The sequence below is a fragment of the Triturus cristatus genome, chromosome 9, assembly GCF_964204655.1.
Source record: "Triturus cristatus chromosome 9, aTriCri1.1, whole genome shotgun sequence".
Lineage (NCBI taxonomy): Eukaryota > Metazoa > Chordata > Amphibia > Caudata > Salamandridae > Triturus > Triturus cristatus.
In genome coordinates this window covers 517,665,293-517,677,452 of record NC_140592.1, presented here as the reverse complement: position 1 = coordinate 517,677,452, position 12,160 = coordinate 517,665,293, and the positions used below count along the sequence as shown (strand labels likewise).

Genomic DNA, 12,160 nt, shown 5'->3' with positions numbered 1-12,160 from the left:
CTTCACAACATACATTGCAGTAGCACCAGGCTGCATCGCAGTCTCTCGTGCCACCCGGTCTGCCAAAGCATTCCCTTCTCCAACTTTATCAACCACTTTCTTATGGGCACTACATTTAATTATAGCGATCTTCTTTGGATATGTTAATGCAGTCAAGAGGTTGTGGACTAACTCCCCATACATTATCTGCGCTCCATGTGACGTTAGAAACCCTCTCTCCTTCCAGAGTAAAATCGAAATCGTGCGCTACTCCGAAGGCATAGCGGCTATCTGTATAAACATTCACACACAATCCTGCACTGAGCTCACATGCTAGTGTTAATGCTATCAGTTCCGCTGCTTGAGCTGATTTCTGTGGTATGCGTGCTGTCTCCACTATTGTTTGCAGTGTGGTGATTGCATACGCTGCTGAAGTCGTACCATCTGGTAGCTTCAGGCATGATCCGTCCACCCACAGTTCTCCATCTACATCTGTAAAGGGCGTATCCTGGAGATCAACACGACCCTTTGTCTGTTCCTCAGTCACAAGAATACAGTCATGTGTTTCTCGTGCTTCAGACTGAGTTTCCGGGAACGGCAACAATGTAGCTGGATTTAACGTTACACACCTCTTTAACGTAATATGAGGAGCCAAAAGCGTCAACTCATATCCCGTTAAACGGGCACTGGTCAAATGCTGCGTCTTTGTCTGATTAAGCAGGGCATCAACAGCATGGGGGACTAATACCAACAGTTTGTGAGATAACACAATTCCCTCACTTTGACGTATTGACACAGCTGTCGCCGCAACCGAGCGAAAACAACCAGGCAATGCTCGGGCAACAGGATCAAGTACGGCTGAAAAATATGCTCAAGGGCGCTGCTTGTCGCCGTGCATCTGCACTAAAACTGATAATGCACATCCATCTTTCTCATGCACATACAGTGAAAAGGGCTTCGTATAATCAGGGGTCCCTAACACTGGTGCTGAACAAAGGGCCTGTCGCAATTGCTGCAATGCAATTTCACACTCATTTGACCAAGGAAGAGGAATTGGTGTGTCCTTTGTCAAAAGGGCTAACAATGGTTTAGCTATGTGTGAAAATCCCAATATCCATTGCCTACAAAACGAAACAAGACCCAAAAATGCACGCACGTCCTTCTGTGTGGAAGGCACTGGCGTGTCCAAAATTGCTTGAATACGATCTGGTGTGAGTGCACGCCCCTCCTTAGACAAAAGGTGACCCAAATAAGTCACCTTTGGTCTACAGAATTGCAATTTCTTCTTCGACACTTTGTGATTGTGAGATGCCAAAAAGGAAAGCAAGGATAACGTACTCTTCTCACACAGCTCAGGAGTGTCAGCCGCCAACAAGATGTCATCGACATATTGTATAAGGGCGACACCCTCGGGCAGAACAAAGGAATCCAATTGCCTTTTTAATGCTTGACTGTAAATGCTAGGGCTTTCTGTGTAGCCCTGAGGGACTCTACAAAATCGATAAGACCTATTATTCAAAGTAAAACCAAAGAGGTATCGGCTATCAGGATGAATAGGGATCGAAAAGAAGGCATTTTTCAAATCAATAACTGAAAACGTGGTCGCCGTTGGCGGGACCAAAGTGAGCAACGTCGTGATATCAGAAACCACTGGATACTGAGGTATCACGATCTTGTTCACTTCCCTTAAATCAATGATAAACCGATAAACTTTAGCATCCGTATCTTTCTTCAAGATGGGTAAAATAGGACTGTTGCAAACATTATAGGGAACTTCTTCCACTACCCCCACCTTAATCAAATCCTGCACAATCTGAATGAGTGCCTCCTCCCCCTCCTAGGAAATGCGATACTGAGGGAGGCGTGGTAACACCGCACCCTCCTGGACACTAATATGGACTGGTGGAATCACCATCTGTCCCACATCGGTATCTGAAGTAGCCCACAAAGAATGAGGGAGGGAAGCTAACACAGAATCCTCCACGACCACACACATCCGGTCTGCCATCGGGTGATTATCATTTAATATCACACGTACTCCAGCGGGGGAGCAGCGGATCGTAGCTCGGAAGTGCTTGAGCATATCAAGACCCATAATGTTGTCAGGCGTGTTCGGGGCAAGCAGAAACGGACAGGGTGCAGAAAAGGGATCAACATGGATTGCAAGGAGTCGGGAAAGAGGGCTTCGAGAGAGTGTACCATCAAACCCTACCGATGTAACCATTAAGCCAGATGGGGGAGCCCTCGGAACCAATTGTTTTGACAGCGCGCTGCGGGTCGCTCCTGTGTCAACTAGGAACCAATCAGTAGAACCCAAAACCTTTGCTGAAACATAGGGACCCTTCTGATCAACCGGCACTTCAACTGATTCCAACCCCCATCCAACGCATTCCTATGCATGCCGCGAATCATGGTACCCAGAGCTGTCAATCCCTGACATTTGATACTGGTGCTGTTGATCAAATACATTGGGTCTATCTCGCTGCTGCGCGTTAGGTTCAAAGCGAGCACGATCATTAGAATTCCCTCTGAAATTCGAAAAGCCCCCTCTACCTCTCGGTGGACCTTGACCACGTCCCTGACGAGATGCATACAACGCCGGACAATCTCTGGCCCAATGACCCGACTGTTTACAATACGCACATTGATTCCTATTTACATCTGACCGACCCGAAGGGGGACCATAGAATCCTCCCCTACCTCTATCGACACCCCGACGAGGCGGACCATACACTTGCGCTAACATCACCTTTGTTTTCAAATCTTTCGATTTCTTCTCCTCCTGCCCCTTCGCTTCTTGTTCCTGACGCTCATAATACTGAGCCATAGTCAGGAGGGATGCCGGAGACGAAGTGGACCAGGAACTTTCACTCGCTTTTAAACGAGCTGCTATTCCCGGTAATAAATTCGCCACATATTTATCCACAAAAAGATGTCTACCCGTATCATCCGTAAGTGACTGACCACTAAAATCATGAAACGTCTCCTCAAAGCGCGTAAAGAAATCTGAGACTGATTCATCAACCTTCTGTTTACACGATGCTAACATGTTCCAGTCAATCTTTTTAGGGGGAATAATCGTTTTCAACTTAGTCAAGATAGCAGCGGGAAGATCTAGAATAATCTGCGGTGGTTTTTGCGCGGGTTTTCTCTCCCTATCCTCATCCTCAATTTCAGACCACCTAGCCTTAAAAGCGGGAACATCATCCACCTTTCGCACCGATCTCCACATATCCGGTGGTAATATGAGCCCAAAGAACAAATCTATATCTGCTAAAGTCATAGTACAAGAATTCAAGGCCCCTTCGACCTCTTCATAAAAGGCCGCTGGGTTTTTGCGGGGGTCAGGTAAAGCATTCTTTAATGCCATAACATCAGCCCTATGCCAGGGGGTATAGACCCAATTATACACAAAATATCCCTTAGCATCGGCGGAAGTAATATCCGAACTAGTTCCCGCTTCTTTAGGAGGAACATACAAAGGCGCTGCCTCTCGCATCGGTTTAGCATGCACTAGTTCGCTCTTATCTGAGTGGGAGGTAGATGACTGGTCATCGCCGATACGTGGATTCGACTGCTCCTGTTCCCCTGCCTTTTGGCGCTCTCTCTCTTTAAGGTCACTCGCCGCGTCCCGTAATGCAAACAGCCGTCGAACCGCATCAGGTGCCTTAGAGGGAGAAAAAATACCGTTACGCAATGCTTTAGCATCTAATACTACATCATCAGGCTCAAAAACTTCTGAATATTTCCGAAAGGCAGTAATCACTTCCTCAGAAAAGTGTCCCAAAAAATACAACTTCTCTCTATCCTGCCACTTTTCCCAAGAGTCCAACAATTCAGTGAGGGATAACTTGCCCTTAAGTGCACGAAAAGAAACTTTCCGAAGCTCACCCATCCGGTCAACTGATAACATGGACCGCGTGTCTACCTTATCCGAACCCAATCCAGAATCCTGTGATCTCGGGGCCGACGCGCCAGCATAAGGAGGCAGAGAACGATCTAATAAATAAAAATCATCTTCAAGATTAGTAAGGACAGCATAAAGTGGCTGGCGGACAGCATATTGACCAGAGACTTGCAACCTACGCTCTTTCTCTTGCCTCTCCGCCAGTTCTCTTTCCTCCCGACGCTTCGCTTCCTGTGCTCGCACATGATCATTCTTCCGTTGCTCTTTATCAAACAGCGCTTTCTCACGTTTCTCTCGCTCACGCACTTCCTTCACCCATAACCGCACACATTCAAACATGTCTTGCCGAGCACGCCGTTTACACATACACTGTTCCACATACTCAATCTTACGCATATCAAATGATCCATACAAAGGCCAGCGCAACTCAGGATCCTTTTTGGTGTATTTCCTCCATACTGTGCTGTACATTATAGAAGAAAGACCATGCTTCACATACATATCCCTATTAGGAGTCCCCTCTGGGGGAGCTGGAGCAGATTCCTCGAGGTTTAACCGGTTTCCAAAGCAGCAGCACCACTTACGGAGTGCGCTAAAAGCAGGCATGCTCAAAAATAATGCAAAGTGCAGTATTATCAAAAAAATGGCACTTAATCTTTGCGCCGTTCAAATTTACACAGCTCCGGAGAAATATCTCCACATTACCTGCCTATATGTGTTGCAACGCATATATTCTCACAATAATCAATACAAAGCATGACCGGTCATCACAAATCAAACTCAAATGGCCAACCCAGGCGTCAAAACTCGGAGCAAGTACCGTACAACGGTTCTTACCAATCAAGAGTGTCCAGATTCCAACTGCCAAGCTCCAAAATTCGTCCAAACGGCTGTCACGGCAAAACCGACAGAAGAGGTCTCAGTCGAGGACCGGCGCCACCCAGAAGGTCAGGTCGGAAGGGAAGGAAGAAAGCTTCGGGATGCCAGGACTAAAATGCCTCTGGCAGTGATCACATCCCCGGCCAAATTCCTCACCTTCGTCACGACCAGTCCTTCGAGCATCCGAGTCGCCGATGAGCCCCACGTGACGGGCGCCAATTGATGAGTACAGGCCCCAGCTAGGCCCGCAGCATACAAGGGTTCGCTCTCCTGTAATGGAAGCTAAAAGGAAGTTGGCACGGAAACTGCAAAGTACAAAGACAAAGTTTATTAACCCTTAAGGGTGGTCCTACAACCTATACAACACTCTTCAGTATTGCATAGAGTAGCACAAAGAACTTGCGTACATAGTCCCCTTTTATACACAAAAGAGGGGCTCATAAGTGGGTGGATACAACATGAAGCAAAATTCATTACCTTTTATAGGCATTTTCGATACAGAATCAATATGTGGGCGGAGTAACTAATTTCCTGAGCCCGCGAAAACATGGTCAAGCAAGGACTAACTGATAACAGATGTGGTCAAGTCTGGCCATGCGCCAGACGGACAAAGGAGCTATTTATAGACTGTTACTGGGCAGATTATAAAGGGCAACTGATACGGAGATAGGACTCTTCTCATGCTGAGCACGTGGAGACACGACAATGCAAAATGGAGTCCAAACATTAGTCAACATAAGGGAAGAAACTCGGTTCTAAGGGGAATTCATGTCTTTAGTGAATGCTTAATCACATCGCTGTTTTAATTTTCAACATTTGTTATTGTTCACTGATTGCACATTGCTGTCTCCTTCTGTGTTCTTCCTAATTTCATTAAAGCAAGTGATTGTGTGATCCACTTTTTTTGAACCAACAAGAGTCTTCTATTGATAAGTCTGATACATTTTCAAACACTTCTGGCATTCAGTTTCCAGGCATTGCATCAACAATGATGTTTTTCTTTCTGCACTGTGATGATAGCTACATACACAAGCATAATAAGGTAATAATAGTTTCTACTTGAAGCATTTCATGTCGGTCTCACCCCGCCTGGACAGGAAAAATGGAGGTGGGGGTTTACATTTTGCATTTTTCCCTTTTTTATGTACTGAAACTGTTTGCAAAACAACACTAAGATCCATGCTGGTATTCGGTATAGTGCTTAAAATCTAGCCATCCTATCTCTAGTTTTGATCTAAAACTCAAATGCTTCCTACCAGATCACCAGTGTCCAACATGATGCCCAACCACACAGTTTTATCTTCTCACCTGCTGCTTGGCATAAAAAGAAATATTTCTTCTGTATTACTTCTCTGCTTACTGTAGCTAATTATATCTTCTTATATTACAAATTATAAACAGTTTTTCAGTCCCAACCAGTTCTGTTAATTTCCTCAGGCATACAGTGAACGTAGGTTTTACTGCTCCTGCAGCACTCTTACCCCAGAAAAAACAGCTTTGCTTCTGTAGGTATTGTGTCCTTTTCCTGGACAACCATGTATGCTCATGATCGGCAGTGTGCATACCCATCAGACTTAAGGTACATGCTGCAACAAAAAAAACTGGTGGAAGGAATGCTTGTCTGTATATCAGCAATCAGGAGTCACTGTGGCCACATTAAGGTCCATCATGTTTCACCTAATGTACCACTCTACATAGAGACCAAACACTTGCAAAGCAAGCTTGGTCTTTCTACAGTAGAAACAATCCAGCCATTTTTCCTGAATCCGAGAGCAAAGTTTCCCATAGAAATTAACATGGGATATCACACTTGGTCCCCTTGTGTTTTTTTGGTCACCACTTGACATAACACTTTCCATGAAGGTGTAAAATGGATGAACGTTTTTGGAAAGTTTAGTGCAGATTTATTTTCTAACAGGGATTTCAAATAGTTGTTGTTTCAAATATACCCCTGTCATCTGTCCTTACGATAAGGAAAATCTTGGAATTGGGGCCATGGCGAATAATGATGGATCACATTCGATTCAGGTAAGCGAATGAATTGCTAAACCGGGTTGGTCTGACTTTACCTTTCCCTCAACAAACAGGTGACCTAAATAAAATTAATTTTCAGCAGGTTGTAAATAAATATGAGAACTTCGCCTCCACCTGAAGAAAAGTATTTTAACAATCAATGACCTGCATTTATAAATATTAGCTAAATTGCTGTACCAAAAGAATCCATAGACATCAGTAAGGCATATAGCATGCCAAAAAGGACATGCCACTATTTCCCAGTACAGAGTGCTCCGGCAATTGCACCCGAACTCACTGCTTGATAGGTGTTTGCCTAAGCGTGTCCCACCATCTACATACTACCTACTCTGTGCATGGCATTTGAGCTCATCAAGGCATTTCCATGGTATCAAGAACTTCCTAAAGGATCAGACATTTATAGCGCCTGCTCTTTAAAAATACAATGGCTGGTCTTTGTTCCTTAGTCTAACCTGACCTCCGAAAGCAGGTAAAAAGCAAAGAATTTTCTATAATAGTGCTTTATTACATTTCAGTATATTCTTCAACATGCAACCAAAGAAAACTAAGGCATCAATGATACATTGTCTCCCAATAGTGTTACAGCATTTTTAAAAAGCCACAAGTACAGATATTAAGACTTACAGGGGTGGTATAGTTAGGCTCGGATTTCACTCGTACAAAGCCATAGAAATTCCGCAGTTATAGTTACCTGAGCTAACTTTAACTTACGCGCGGAATGCACTGCTTATGACCTCACTTATTACACACTCATGAAGTCAGTGACCTCACTAATGACATCACTGATGACATCATCTAGTGATTCTGAGTATTTTCTAAATGTTTGCGGGGGAAACCTATATTCTAAGGTACCACAAAAGTTAAATTAGTATTGTTTGTGTACTACTGAGTGATTCCATTTTCAAACAGATTGTTAGTGTCTGTGTAAACTGTGTGTATCCATTTGCGAGTGGGTGGGTGTGTGTGGCTGTATGCATGAATGAGTATGTGTGTGACTGGCTGTATGGGTGTATATGTGGGTGAGTGAGTGGGTGTGTCAGTGGCTGTATCGCTGAGTGAGTGACTATATGGGTGAGTGGGTGTCTAAAGGACTATGAGTGAGTGACTGCGTGTTTAAGTGGCTGTATGGGTGAGAGTGGCTGTTTCAGTGAGTGTTTGGTTAAGTGAGTTGATGTGTGAATAGTTGTGTTGAAGAGGGAATGTCTGTGTGAATGACTTTATGGGGGAGTGACCAGATATGAGAGTTCTTGTATGAATGTGAGAATGAGTAAGTGAATGTGTGGGTGTGTGAGTGAATATGTGAGTGATTGTATGTGTGGCTATGTTGAGAGGCATTATGGGTATGAGTGGGTGTGTGAGTGGCTGTATAGGTGAATAAGTCTGTATGTAAGTGTATGGTTGTGAGGGTGAGTGGCTTGTTGTATGAGTGGCTGGTTGTATGAGTGCCTGTATGGGTGAGTGAATGGTTGTGTGTGTGTGAGTGGCTCTATGGAGAACTAAGTAGGTGTGTGAGTGGCTCTGGAGGACTGAGTGGGTGCATGAGTACTGGTATGGGTCTGAATGGGTATGTGAGTGGTTGTGTGTGAGTGAGGGTAAAAGGGGTTGTATGGGTGTGTGAGTGGTTCTGTGGATGATGTCATCAGTGATGTCACTGGCCATGTCATGAGTGATGTAATATGTGAGGTCATAAGCAGTGCATTGCAGGGGCGTAAGTTATAGTTAGCTCAGGTAACTATAACTTCTAAATTTCTATAGTTTTGTACGAGGAAAATCTGAACCTAAGTCTACCTCTAACCTGTTTTTTCAGTGAATTCTTATGGGTTTTTGAATTCTATTCCTAACTATAACGTCCCTGTAACCTTTGGGTTTTTAAGTGAATTTTTAAGGTTTTTTAACTAGTAGTCACGTTTTCAGAGTGGTGGAGAAAGAGGGTGGGGCCTCCGTCCAGCGCTCAGTAATCCTGCTGTGTGGGACTTACTGGAGGTAACAGGAGAGGTTCTTGGCCCCCAAGGATCCTCAGCATCCAAAGGGGCTTCACCCCCCAGCCATTAGTGTGCCAGGAGGCGTGTTTGCTCAGTGGTGGAGAACGCGGGAGTGGCGTCCAACAAACTCTCAGCAATCCCACTGTGTGGGACTTACTGGAGGTAATAGGAGGTTTTGTTGGTCCCCCAACCTGGGGGAGGGGTCCATTAAGCCCTCCCCCAAATCAGAATTAAGCAGCCTTCTGAAGGTGGTGGTCCCTGGGGCACGGGGGGGGGGGGGGGAATCCGCGAGGCCCCTTTGTATTTTTTGGGATTATCCCCGAGGAGGTGGTGGTCCCCAGGGCCCGGGGGTCCTCAAGACCTCCCCACACACTCAATATTTAGGAATAAGCCCCACGAAGGTGGTGGGCCCTGAGGCATGGGGGGTCCACTAGATCCTGTCCCCCCCTCATTTGTTTTAAATATGTATGGACGCATTCCCCCTGGACCTGGCCCATCCAGGGGCTAAAGAATAGAGAAATACAGGAGCCCGCACGTCTTTTTTTATTTTTTCAGCAGTAGCCGCTGCTCCAGTGTGACTCCAGCCAAAAGTTTTTTGTTTTGTTTTTTAAATAAGGATTTTGTCCCCTGTCCCCTTGTCTCGTTTTCTTACGTTTTTTCTGGAACTCGGCTGAAGCGGAGTCCTAAGATGGCTGACAACACTTCCTGATTGGAAGTGTTGTCAGCCAATCAGATTTGAAAACGGGGACTGACGGATCCGTGTCCCTATATATACAAATCTGGATTTCGGTTAATAATGCCGCCACAACTAAACGAATTACACTAATTCACAAAAAGGCACTTCCCTTGACCAACATCTACCTTCCTGACAAATTTGATGTATTTCCAATCAGCAGTTCAGGCTGTAGCCATGTCTAAAGTTCCTATGGGAATTAACATGGAGAAAATGTGTTCCGTCCCCCCACCCCCCTTTTTCTCGGCTCCTGCTTAATGGGTCATCGGGAATCTTTCAAGACAGCAGCCGGAGTGAGCCTAATACTAGTTTTGAAAATTTCACAGGGATTCGTCAAACAACACCAAAGTTACTGGCAAATGGAAAAACGCTCTTCCTATGGAAGCTAGGTCGTAACTATAACTACCTACTGGCAACCGCCGGTAGGTAATGTAAAAAAATATAGATATATTATCAAAAAATGGATAGCATAGAGGCCTTGGAAATTATGCCATAGGTTGAAGATTGGAAAGTCTTTATCTTTGTAATCCTCTTTGACTTAAGATGGTATTCCAGAATAGGTATTCTACTAATATTTAATAACCAAGAGGACTGTTTTTGCTTTGCCGATTTAGATCACACCAAACTAGAAGCCCCATCTAGGAGTTAGTTGGTGGAAGTCACTCTCTTTTGTTTGATTGCTTAGGGTGCTGCATTAAGGAATTTTGCTGTTTTGGATGGAGTACTAGTATGACTATTTCTCATGAATATGAATTTGCAGTGGATTTAGTGTATTTGCTTCCATTGATGCGTCTGTATTTTCTCTTCACAGCCCTCCACTGACACAAGGAAACTGGATGATAGCAGTTTATCGGAAGTGCCTGTAAGTTCTTTGGGGGTGCTTTTACTTTTCTCAGCAAGTTTGCAGATATGACTGACATTTGCTCAGCCCTATGCGGTGTCCTTGAAGGCAATGCAGTCACTTACAACAGCTCGGAGGGTTTTGATGGCAAAATTTCAGGCTAAGCTTTTGAGTGTCTACTCATATGGAAATGCGGTGCTGTAAAGATGATGCCCATCTGGAAGAGTTGAGGATTGGCAAGCTGACTTCTCTGTCCTTGGGTTCATCAATTTCTTGCAGATTAGCAAGCTAAGACTGCTGTCACCTTTAAACGAAGTAATTCGGTTTTTTTTTCTTTTAGCCATATGAAACATCAGATGCTACAAATGGTACCAGGGCGGATATCTTAATCAAGGATGGGAATGGGAGCCCGGCCCCATCACCCAAGAATCGCCCCAAATCTGGTCTTCTCGCAGACACCCCACACTCTGCAACCCTGCCCCTGAGGTCGCCTACTGAGCCACCATCCACAGAGCAAATGGAAGGGATGCTCTGCCGCAAGCAGGAGATGGAATCACAAGCCAAAAAAGCTGCCAACAGGTCAGTGACCTTGGCCACTGTTTCTGGCATTACCTTTTTAACTATTTTGTCGGCACCCCCGTTTGTTTTCTGATTTCATGTGCCTGGCCAGTCTTCCTCATCGCTTTGTTGTGTTACAGTGAGGGAAGGCTCCCTTTGCTGCCACTAAATTAAATAGTGTTCCAGTTGGTAGTTATGAATTCATTACCATCTGGCTAATAGTATTGATCTTGGGTGGCATGACCTGGCAGTTCTCCCAGTCGTCACATCACTCAGTCATGCTGCTAGCACATAACCATATGCTACTAATTGCAATCCAGTTAACTGCACACATAGCATTGTTTGATTTTAATGTTTTATTTCTCGCAAATAACAAAAAGCTTGCAATGTATTTGAACAGGGCTCTTTCAGTGTACTCCATCTATAGACATTTGTTAGTTACCCCCTAAATGTGAATCACAGTCCAAGAATGAAGACCAGGAGGAGAACAGAAAGCACCAGGACCTGTTTGTTGGTTTTGTTTGGGTGACTGGCTTAACTATTATTTTATTTGATTGTCAAATTCTACTGTTGTTAATCCAGTTTATAAATTATTCAAACGAATACCGTATTTAAATGCAATTATCAGGATGCCATTTGTAGTGGCTACATTAATGTGACATAAAAGCATACATTGAACAAAGATGATAAGCTGGGAACAAGAATTTAGTCAAGGGAAGGAATATGTAAAGTTGAGAATAATTCAGACTACCTGGGTGAATCCTCAGCAATTGCATGAGAAATATCAAAGTCATTGTCCTTAGTTGTCCCATTGCAAAGTGTAAAAAGACCTCTGTTTATATTTTCATGATGTTAGAACGATTTACAGGTCTTCACCCAGAAGTTACCTGTATTATGGAGGTCAATCCTTCCCTGGAAAAGTAATGACAATAGGAAAAGTTACTTTGAGGGTAATTGTTATCAAATTGATGATCTTTGAGATGAAACATATGTAACTGGAGGAAATTATCTTCTGACTTTGTTGTATGCATGTAACAAATGCATTCTTTGATGATTTGGCTTGCTGTGACATAGATTTCCTCTTTGCAGCCAGAGTGATAGCTCCACCGTATCTGCACACAGCAACTAGATACCCTATGTTCACACCTGTTTCATAGGTTGACCTGAGAGACCGCTATAGTGCTTTAGGTTTAATAGCTTTAGCAACCCTATTACTAAGGAGACCACTGCGCTATCTGAGGTAAACA

At 44.2% G+C, this 12,160-nt stretch overlaps 1 protein-coding gene across 3 annotated transcripts in view; it reads left to right on the top strand.

The window, feature by feature from the left end:
- SPTBN2 (spectrin beta, non-erythrocytic 2) overlaps positions 1 to 12,160 on the top strand; it is a 935,599-nt gene that overhangs the window by 888,057 nt on the left and 35,382 nt on the right. For all 3 annotated transcript variants that reach the window (XM_085625501.1, XM_085625502.1, XM_085625503.1), the window contains 2 exons: positions 10,326 to 10,376; positions 10,696 to 10,934. In XM_085625501.1, the coding sequence (XP_085481627.1) occupies positions 10,326 to 10,376; positions 10,696 to 10,934 (290 nt within the window). The remainder of the gene's footprint in view (positions 1 to 10,325; positions 10,377 to 10,695; positions 10,935 to 12,160) is intronic.